At 50.7% G+C, this 10,953-nt stretch overlaps 1 protein-coding gene across 1 annotated transcript; it reads left to right on the forward strand.

Moving 5' to 3' along the window:
* Positions 1–550: 550 nt before the first annotated feature.
* On the forward strand, positions 551–10,645 carry NRN1 (neuritin 1). The gene is made up of 3 exons (XM_090037287.1): positions 551–793; positions 5,156–5,300; positions 9,254–10,645. Exons 1-3 carry the CDS (start codon positions 739–741, stop codon positions 9,483–9,485), a joined length of 432 nt encoding a protein of 143 aa, XP_089893413.1. The 5' UTR covers positions 551–738; the 3' UTR covers positions 9,486–10,645.
* Positions 10,646–10,953: the final 308 nt, after the last annotated feature.

A 10,953-nucleotide genomic window follows, 5' to 3' on the forward strand; every position in this document is an offset into this window, starting at 1 on the left:
TAGGAGTCAAAATGATTTGTCTCGTGCATTGGAGGAAACTGGATGTCTGCAGTGGCAGAGCAAGTGTGCAGCATTCACACACGCACACACACGCGCGCACGCGCACCAGCGTATGCCCTCAAGTGGGAGGCTAGAGACTGGCCGCAGCTGCTTGGTGGGAAGGACGGGAGACACACGGATTAGCAAGAGCCTGCGTTGCTCTTCAGGCGCTTGCTGCAGCCCCTGGCAGCAGGCACCTGCTCAGGAGGAGGGCTCCCTGGGCCCGCTCCTGGGGGCGGCCTTTTGTCTGCTCCCACTGAAGGGCCTGCAGGGTCACCCCAGCGATCAGCCCCAAGCCTGGGGTGGGCTGGGTGGGAATATGCTGGGGAGATTTCACTGCGATTCATGGCAGAGAGCTGGCTAAATCCAGTCTGCGATGCCTATAAATGGCGTTTCTCTTCCAAGGTGCACATTAAAAAAAAATCAGGCAGTGTCATCCCCCACGTCAGGGCTGGTCGTGGGCGTGAAGCTGTTCTTCCTCCGCCCCCTCCTAATGGAGTGAACCATTCCCAGCTATTCCTGCCCTCTCTCTCTCTCTCTCTCTCTCTCTTTCTCCTTCTTCTTCTCTCTCTCCCCCTTGGCTGCAAAGTCGCCGCTGCTGGGAACTTGTTGGCAATGCCTATTTTTCGGCTTTCCCCCACGATTTCCAAAGTAACTATTTAAAGATCTGCAGTCGCAAATGGTTTTACTAAATGTAGGATGGGACTTAAGTTGAACGGCAGATATATTTCTCTGATCCTCGCTGTGCAGATAGGTAAGTGGACTGCCAAATTCGCCATCCACTTGTCTCCCCCCTTAAACCCCCCAGTTGATGGTGGCAGGAAGGGGCTCAGGACCCCCAAGTGCTGGGGTGATGCGCGCAGATGGGACCGTGCGATGGAGACTCTTTCTGGCTCTGTCCTGGGCTGGTGTTTTAATGGCATTTGCAAGAGGTCAAGAAGAAATTCGGGGATGAATTCGTATTCGTCTTGAGCCACCCTTGTTCTTCCTGAGCCAGGAGGGGGGAAAATGCTCATCAATTGCTATTTATTTGGAGGGGGGTGTTTTTGGCTTTTCCCCCCTCTTTTTTTCTCTCCTCCCCTAGGGGAAAAAATTGCTTTTATGTATTTGTCTCGGACTATCCAGTGCATCCTTTGCCATTGCCAAATCCGTGGCTCCGGGACTAAGACGTGTTTTCTCCCTCCCCAGAGGGGCAAAGAGAAAAACTGGCATAAAATGGATAAAGAGAGATGTAGCTGCAAAGTTTATTTCGCAAGGAAAGAGTGTATGTGGGGGAGGGGGGAATAGATCAGAGGTTGGGACTGCTGCATTTTGGGGGGAACTTTAAAGCGCTTCCCACTGCAGGGAAGCGTAACAGCAAACCAAATCAGCCCCCCCCCCAAAAAAAAAGAGAGAAAGAAATGTGGCTTTGAAAAAGATGTAAAACCATCTAAATGTTGGTGCCCGAATATTATCTTTTGAGCTAACAGACCCTCTAGCAGTTATTAAAGTACGGGTCCAAAATGCCTGGACATTAGGAGATAGTTACTGAAAATAGCCCAGGTTTCCCTCCACCGGGTGTGTGTGTGTGTTAGTGTGTGTGTGTGTGTGTGTGTGTTGTTTGCTATTGTATGTGTGTATGTGTGTGTGCTCTTTGCTGGTGTGTGTATGTACGTATGTGTGTATGTTCTTTGCTAGTGTGTGTATATGTGTATATATGTGTGTGTGTGCCCTTTGCTTGTGTATGTGAGAGAGAGTGAGAGAGCGAGCGTGTGTGTTCATCTGTATTGTTGTTCAGGATTTGGTGGTACTGTTTCTCCCCCTGATTTTATGTCCAGGTCGGTACCGTTCCTTTCTGGCTATGGCATTTTTTGGAGATACGAATAGGCAGCAGCTTCCAATAGGAAACACATCCTTGGATTCTGCAGAGGAAAATATGAACTAAACCAAAACGAAAAAAAAAGTCCTTAGCCTGATCCAAAACTGGGTTTTGATTAGGAAATAATTGAAAGATATTGGCAGGTTAAAAGAGGTCGGCTGGGGCGGGGGGAGGGGAGGGGGAATATCCTGCATAGGAATTTTGCCGTAAGACCAACGCTCAGCCTTGCTAGGTCGAGAGCATTTCGGTCGGGAGCTCTCTTCGCCAAGCGATGTCGGCAGCATTTTGGAAGAGCTAAATCTCTCTCTCCCCCTCTCTGTATAAAGAAAATTCGTGTTCTTGTCTATGTACAAAAAACAAATAAATAAAATAAAAATGGATGTGACCTTTGGAAGCTGTGGGTGGAATTTGCAAAAGGCTGGCTGCTGGCCCCTTTGGAAAGGCGGTTTTCTGCGAGCTAGGTTTGCTCTGGCGTTGTGCTGTCTATCCGGCAGGAGCGGTCACTCCCACTCCGGCCCGATCCAAGAGCCGGGGCATCCTTGGGACCCCAGACCGCTGCCTCTGCCGGGGTGGGGATGGAGACGACGGCGGGGCAGGTCTCGCCAGGGGTGGTGTCCCCCCGCTGTGTGCGCGCGCGTGTGTTTTGTCTCGGGATCTTCAGCATTGTTGCTGGAGGCAGAGAAGGTCCCGGGACCGGGCAGCGGCGCATCGGTGCTGGGGCCTGCTAGCCCGTGCCCCGCCTGCGGGGTGCGTGTGCCGAGAAGGGGCTGGGGGCGAAAGCTGGAGAGGCCGGGGCAAGGCTGGAAGGAGACGAGCAGCGGGAAGGTGGGCAGGGAAGGAGCGATCCCCCTGCCTGGGGCAAGCGAGAAAATCCCCGCTTCCCTCCTGGGGAGACACGCGCGGGCAGGCCTAGGGCCCGGGGCTCCGGGGGCAGCTTGCTCCAGGCCGGATCCTAAAGGCAGGACTGGGGCTGCACCCTGGGCTTTGCTGCTTTTGGGGGTGGGGGGCATTGGGCTGCCCCATGCCCCCCGTGCGTCTTTGCCTTGTTGCGCCTCAGTGTCTGGCGCCCCCGGTGTGCGGGCAGGAGCTGGGGGAGGGAGGGGGAGGGGGTCCTAAGCCAGGTTAGAGAGGAAGCAAATGGGGAGGGGGAGACAGCCCTGGGATCGGGGCGTTTTTCGGTGGGCAAGGGGAGCGCCTGCAACCAGCCCCAGACGCCTTTGCGGGGATCTCCGGGGTAGGACCCTGCCTCCCCCCGCGGCTCTGAAACTGACGGGGGGGTGTGAGTGTGTGCGTGCGGGTGTGTGTGGCGGTGGGCTACACACACACACACACACACACACACAGAGCTGACAGCTCCGGGTTCTGCTGCTCCGGATGAAGCCAGGGATCAATTAAACCAACAAGCCTCTAATTCCCTTTCATTTGCCGCGGGATTGATAGGGATAAATAGCCCGTCTGCTCGCCGGTCCCAGCCAGGCGGCCAGAGACGTGTATCTGACGCCTGGGGCGGGAGGAGGAAAAGGAGCTGGATGTCTTTCCTTCTAAATGCAATCCCTGTATTTGGGGGAGTGTGGGGACGAGGCAGGGGGAGCGAGAGAGGGATACCCCCGTCCCCTCCCCCGGGCCCTGCAGCAGGACCCGGGCCGGCCGGCTCTTCCCGGGCCAGCTCAGCACGTCGCGCCGGTGTCCCGCCAGGAGGAGGGCACGGCACCCGCCTGGACCCGCCTGCCGGCCCTGGGGCAGGGGAGGACGCAGGCGGGGTGACGCGAGGTGAGGGCGCTTTCCCTGCATCTCCCCGACCCCGCAGCCGTCCCCATGGACGCGGGCCCCTGCTCACCCAGCCCAGCAGCCACTAAAGGATGACACCCGAGAGACGATGTCATACTCGCTCCCTCGCTGTCTCACACACACACACAGAGGCAGAGACGTGCCTCTCACACGTGCCAGCGTGGATCACACACACACACACACACACACACACACACACACACAGGCAGAGCAGTGCCTATCACCTACCAGCGTGGATTACACACACGAACGCACGCACGCAAAGATGTACCGCTCACATACCTGCATGGATCACACACACACGTACACAGAAGCAGATTCACGTCTTTCACACACACGCACAAGCGGTGGATGAGACACTGCGGGGCACGGCCATTTCAAAAAGGACCTGCGGGTGTGATGAGTCCCATTGGTTAGCCAGGGCCGGCATGGGACGTGGGAAGGGGGAAGCCGGCGGGAGAGGAATGGTTTCCTTCTCCTGCTGATCCTCGAGGTGAAACCAACACGGGAGTCGCTTCGATTTTAGCCTCCTGTTGTGGTCGGTTTGGCCTTGGGCTTTGTTCCTGGTTGTTGTCATTATTATTATTATTATTATTATTATTATTAGTCAGCGTTGTGCGCTTTGGTTTTTGTTGAAGGGCTTCTGATTTGGTTTGGTTTGCTGGTTGTTTCTTCATCTCAGAATTATTCTGTGTTCCTGTATGATTTTCCAGGTAGCAGAGAGCTACCGCTCTGCGAAAGTCTGAAGTGCGTGCGTGTGTGTGTGTGTGTGTGTGTCTGTCTGTCTGTCTGTCTGTCTGTATATATGTGTGTGTGTACACACGTTGAAACGGAGCTGGAGCTTTTTTGGTCGAAGGCAACATTTTGGAGCCATGAATCCCGGGAAAGGAAAGAATCGAAATGAAATTGGCTTAAAGCAAAAAACCCCCAAAGCAACAGTAGCTGTGAAGACATTGCCTGGGGGTGGGGATAACAGCTGGGGGGAAGTCACAAGCCCTCTCCGGGAAGGTTTTTCAATGGGTCATTCGCAGATCAGGTTTTCCCCATTCATAAATGGCAATGTGTATAGCTATATCTATACACACAGATAGGTGCACACACACACGCATGCACACACGCACACACGTATCCCAGCTGCTGTTTCAATGTGTTAACTGTGCACGTACACGCGCGCACACACATATCCCGGTGTTAAGCTGCATATGTACACACACACACATACACGCGCGCGCGCGTATATGTGTATGCACACACGTCCTCATATATCCTGGCCTCTGCTTCAGTGTGTCAAACTGCATGTGTGCTATACACACGCGCACACACACACACACGTCCGGGCACACGCACGTATCTGTCCCGGCCGCGGTTTCAGCGCGTTGAGCCGTGTGCGTGCGCGGGCGCGGGCGATGCCGGTGCTGCGGGGAGGCCGCCGAGGGCCCGCGGGCTGACGGGCGCTGCTGTCTTCCCCAGCGTACCTGGTGCAGGCGGTGAGAGCAGCGGGGAAGTGCGATGCGGTCTTTAGGGGCTTCTCCAACTGTTTGCTCAGGCTGGGAGACAACATGGCCAACTACCCGCAGGACCTGGACGACAAGAGAAACCTCCAGACCATCTGCTCGTAGGTTTCCCCTTTCCTCGCTTTCCGCCGGCGGGGCGGGCTCCGGGAGCGGGAGGCGGGGGTCGAGGACCCGAGCCGAGGCATCGCAGCAGGGACTGGGGCAGGCAGGGCCCTGGCTCGGGCTGGCCCCGCGGCACTGGGTTGGATGCTCCCTGCTCAGGGCTCCTCAGCTCGCCTGCCCCCTCTCCCCTCCTTATCCCCCAGCCCTGGCCAAGCAAAGGCGCCCCTTGCCTAGCAGGCAGTGCAGAACCCCCGCGGCCTCCAGCAATACCTCCCCGCTCCCCTGCCAGTGGCGAAGGCCTGGTTTTGGGTGGCACGCCTTGCCTTTGGGATGCTGAGCCGGATCTCACGCTCCGATACGGAGTAGCGCCCCCCCCCCAGGGTAAACGCCCCTTGGTTGGAATCAACCCACGGACCCTGGGATGCACTCCCCCGAGATAACACCCCCCGCCCCCGGCCCGGGATCCCTCCTCCGAGCTCGTTCGGATCCACTGGGCTTTGCAAACCGCGGTAGAAAAGCGCCTCTCCGGGCTGGTGGATGGGATCTGAAGCAGATCTCCCTGCACACTCGGAGCCCACCCCGCATCGAGATCAGCCGGCGAGGGAGGGGGAGAGCCGGCTGCAAGCCGGGCCAGGCGGGGCTTTGCCTGGGGACAGGGAATTATGTAGGATTTCACCGCCCCTTACTGCATGTCGCCCGGGGATCTGGGAAGGCTGCGGGGCAGACCCCGGCAGGGGTCCAGGGCGGGCTCGCCGAGTCTGGCCGCCCCCGCAACATGAGCTTCCAGGTGTCTTTGAATCACCAGCCCACGAAATCCGTTGTTTTTTGGCTTGATGCTGAGACAGCCGGAAAAACTAGCTCCTCTTCCGAAGCCCGAACCGTTTCAATATAGGGCAGAGACTTGCTTGGGCAAGTCAGGATGCGGAGGAGGACGATAATAAGGATGATAATAAAAGAACTACCGTCGTTGCGATAGTAACAATAACGACAACGGTATAATCAAAGCAATAATTATAGCGATAATAATAACAATAGTGGCAGTAACGGTCCTGATAATAATAATGCTAGCAATAACAATAATGATGTAACAACAGTGATGATGATAGTAATAATAATGATAATAATTACGATTCTGATAATAGTAATAATAACAGTAACAACGACGAGTGGAAATCTAATAAGAATTATGATAATAGTAATGACAAGGATGATAGCAATGAGGATGATAGTAATAATTATGATGATTGTAATAATAGTAATAAAAACAGTTATAATAGCAATGCTGATAAGAATAAAAACAATGAAAATAGCAATGATGTTGATAATAATAGTAATAACAACAAGGATGTCTGCAATAGCCATTATAACAATGAAGATGAAAATAATAACAATAATAATAAGGATAATAGCAATGATGATGATAGTAGTAATAATAATGATGGTTGTAATAATAGTAATAATCATGATAATAGTTATAATGATACTAACAACGATGGTTGTAATAATAGTAATAGTAACAATGATTATGATAATAGTAATAACAAGGTTAATGGCAATGATGTTGCTGATAATAATAAAATAGCAATGATGGTTGTAACAACAGTAATAATAACACAGCAATGCTGCTGATAATAGTAATAATAGCAATGATGATTGTAATAACATTGATGCCAATAGTAATGATAATGACAATAGCAATGATGCTGCTGATAATAGTAATAACGATGATTGTAACAGTAGTAATAATAACGATAACAGCAAGTGATGCTGGTGACAATAATTGTAATAATAAGGCTAATGATGACGACGATGAGCATACCAGTAATAATAATAACTAGGAGAGCAAGGTGAATGGCACGGCGCTACTTTTAAATCAAGGCCCAGTGGTCCCGGCCCCCAAGCTGTGGCCCCCCCGTGGGCTTTGCCATGAATCCCGATCTCGTGCTTGCTGCTCCCCTGCGGTCCTTCAAGCCCAGCCCAGCGCTGTCGTAGTCGGCAGCAACTGAGCTGCTGCAGGGGGACTGGAGCTGGGGATCTGTCTCCGAGAAAGGGCTTTGTCCTGGCTACCGCTCGGGATTTAGCTCCTATGCCAGGCCACCAAAATGGGCCTGGTTTCTTTCAAGAATATTTTTTCCCTTCCCACTCCCCCAGCCTTGACCCTCCCCCTCCCAGTCTGTGTACTGAAAGGAAATCGGGGGGAAGGTTTAGTTTTCCCCGGGGAGATGCAATTACAGCAGAAATACTGCAGGAGAGGCACACTCTCAGCCTTCTTGGCATCTCCATATCTCATTATTTATTACAAATGTAGCAAACATTGGAGCCTACAACCAGTTTAGAGTGCTCATAAATTGCAAGCCCGCAGCCTGCCTTTGAAAGAGAGGAAGGAAGAAAGGATCAGGCGCCGGTTTGGGGGGGTGGGGGGTGGGGGAAACAACAGAGGACAGTGTCAGAGACCGCAAGGACTTCAAATAACCTGCACCAGGGGCGGAGAAAAATCAGCCGCTCTCCTCTAACCCGAGACGAGGCAGCAGGGATCAATCCCGCGTGCAGGTTATATTTAGCCTCGGGATCTATTTTTGGGCGAGGAAAAACAATGGGGAGGCGTTTGAGGAGGCTGCGAAGGAATGAGCAAGCGCTGATGGGCCGAGGCAGCAGGGGGCTCGTGGGAATCAATGGGGCAGCTCCCCCCACGGCCCCGGGCTGGACGGTCCGAAATGGACCGGGACCCCGGTGCTCCCGCTCCCGCTCCACGCCCGGGGCTCGATCCGCTGCAGCCAAGGGGACCTTTGCCCCGAGCTGCAGGGAGGGCATCGACCCCTTTGCAGTTTGTCCCTCTCGAGCTCGGAGGTCCTCGGCATAAGGAAAAAGAGTTAAAAAAAGAAAGCAAACCGCATAGGAGTACAAGCCCCCCCGCAATAATAACACCACCAGCACAGTCAGGGATGCTAGACGCCGGCCATAAGGACTGCAGCCCAGACCCTCTACAGCTCCGTTGAGGAGAGGAATCCCTCGGGGGGAACCTGGCTTTATATATATCTAGCTATATAGATACATCTCTCTATATAAATAGATATATATCTATATAAATAGATAATGTAGCTGTATAAATAGATATATCCATATCTATATATCTTTATGTCTATATAGATGTATATCTATCAATCTAGGTATAAATATAGATATATAGAGAGAGATTCATAGATATAGATAACTCTATATACATAGGTATCTCTATATAAACAGGTATATAGACAGATATCTCTATATAAATAGAAATAGAAATATATATATATATAGGTCTATATAGATAGATCCATATCTATGTACCTATATGTCTATATAGATAGATTTATGTCTATCTAGATATAGATATATAGAGACAGAGATAGTTATTTTATGATATAAAATAATATATATTTTATCTATCTATCTATCTGCACGGGGACCTCCCCCTCCACCCCAAAAAACCCTTTCTCTGGAGCTACGCACCAGCTTCGGACCCTCCTTGCAAAGCCCCAAAGACCCCCCCCCCCCCCCACACACACACACCCTTTCCCCAAGGCAGCTGGGAGTGTCTGTTAGGGTCGGGGGGAAGCTGGGAGAGTTGAGTTCCTGGAGCAGAGAGCAGGGGTAGATCCGGCACTGGCTGCAATCTGGGTCCCGGGTGGAAGGAATTGGGGAGGCGGGGGGGCTGGCTGTGTGCTGATGTTGAGGATCTTGAAGGAGGCCCCCGCTATGCATTCAGAAAGGAGGGGAAGGCGCCCAGTGCCTTTCTCTGCATGCCTTGTGGGGGTGTCTCACCCGGAGCATCCTCCCACAAAGCTCAGCTCCCCACCGCTTCCACCCACCAGCTGGGTCTGGGCCCGGGCGGGAGGCGGAGGGGGTGCCAGGGGGGCACGGGGGCTGCCCAGGGTGACCTTGCTCCTAGTTTGTGTGTCTGCTCCTTCCCCAGGTACTGGGATGATTTCCACGCCTGCACCCTCACAGCCCTCACGGATTGCCAGGAAGGAGCGACAGATCTTTGGGAAAAACTGAAGAGGGAGTCCAAAAACCTCGATTTCCAAGGCAGCTTATTTGAACTGTGCGGAGGAAGCAACGGGTCGGCGCCTTCCCTGCTCCTGCCCGCCTTGCCGGTGCTCCTGGTCTCTCTCTCCGCGGCGCTAGTGACCTGGCTGTCCTTCTAGGAGCCCTGGGCAGAACACACCCCCTTGCACACCCACACACACTCACACACCCTCTCCACGTGCTGGATTTACAGAGGAGGCGCCCATCCGCTGAGCCGGGGGGACTGTGTGATGCATCTGTGCTGATGAACCACCCATAAAGGACTGTGGCATCGCTCGCTCTCTCCTGCTCTCTCTCTCTCTTTCCTCTCTCTCTCGATTTTGTGTTTTATTTGCCAAATGTTACCAAACCGTTGAGCAGCCAACAGCCAAAACCGGACCTCAGCTTTATCCTGTCTTCACATCACAAGAGCAAAACTCCAGCCCTTGGTTGCAAAACAATCTCAGGAACGGCTCTGGGCCACCTAATCTTAATAAATATGAATATATAAATCATCGCGCTAAGGCAGAAGGGGCTCCTCTGAGAATCTGAAAGAGAAATGAAGTGAGGGGGGAAACATGTATTAATAACCCAGCTAAGAAACCACCACCACCAAGTAACCCAGGCACTGCTGGAAAAGAACCCAGATAGATCCCACAGCTGAAGCATATGGTGAATAACTCACAATCTCTCATCTTTTTTTTTTTTCCTCCACGGTCGCTTGTTTTTTGGTCCATACCACTGCAAAAAAGAAACTCCAACAAAACAATACTAATAATAAGAAGAATCCTATTAATCATTTTTCCTCACGGGAGGGAAACAAGGAAGAAAGAAATGGCCAGAAAGGAAGGAAAAAGAGATGTCTACCACTGATGACTGAAAGAATGAATGCTGCTAAGATTGCTGAGTTTAGCTTTACTGCTGTTGTCAAGGCATCTTTCTGAGTTCACTGCTTTTAATTTGAGTTTTCCCTCCTCTTGTTTTAGATGTTACACATACAGTAAGATACCTGAATATCCGACAGGCTAGGTCACAAAAAAGAAAAAGAAATATATATAGGGGGCTTAAATGTAAACCTAAAAAAAAAAAATACAGTATAACGATTTTGACAAAAAAAAGAGCCTGGATTTTAAAAGGAAAAATGTAATTAAAAAAAAAGGTTTATTATAAAGGTAATTCAGCAAAAAAAAGAGAAATTTGCTACAAAGTATAGAAAGAAGTATAAAATAAAAATTATTGTTTGAAATGAGGGTGTCGTTTTATTTACAAAATATGCATGGGCAATATATATATATGTATGTGTATATATAAATATACACAGATGCATATATAACGTATGTGTGTATATAAATATACACATACACACATATATAAAAGTATATGTATGTGTAGATAAAAATATACACATACATATAAATATATGTGTGTGTATATATAAATACACACATATATATAAATGTATGTGTATATATAAATACATGTATAAATATATATGTGTATATATAAATACATATATAAATATGTGTGCGTATATAAATACACACACATATATAAATATATATGTGTATAAATACACACACATAAATATATGTGTGTGTATATAAATAC

This window comes from Crocodylus siamensis, chromosome 3 (assembly GCF_052110815.1).
Source record: "Crocodylus siamensis isolate JL-2025a chromosome 3, ASM5211081v1, whole genome shotgun sequence".
NCBI classification, from domain to species: Eukaryota; Metazoa; Chordata; order Crocodylia; family Crocodylidae; genus Crocodylus; species Crocodylus siamensis.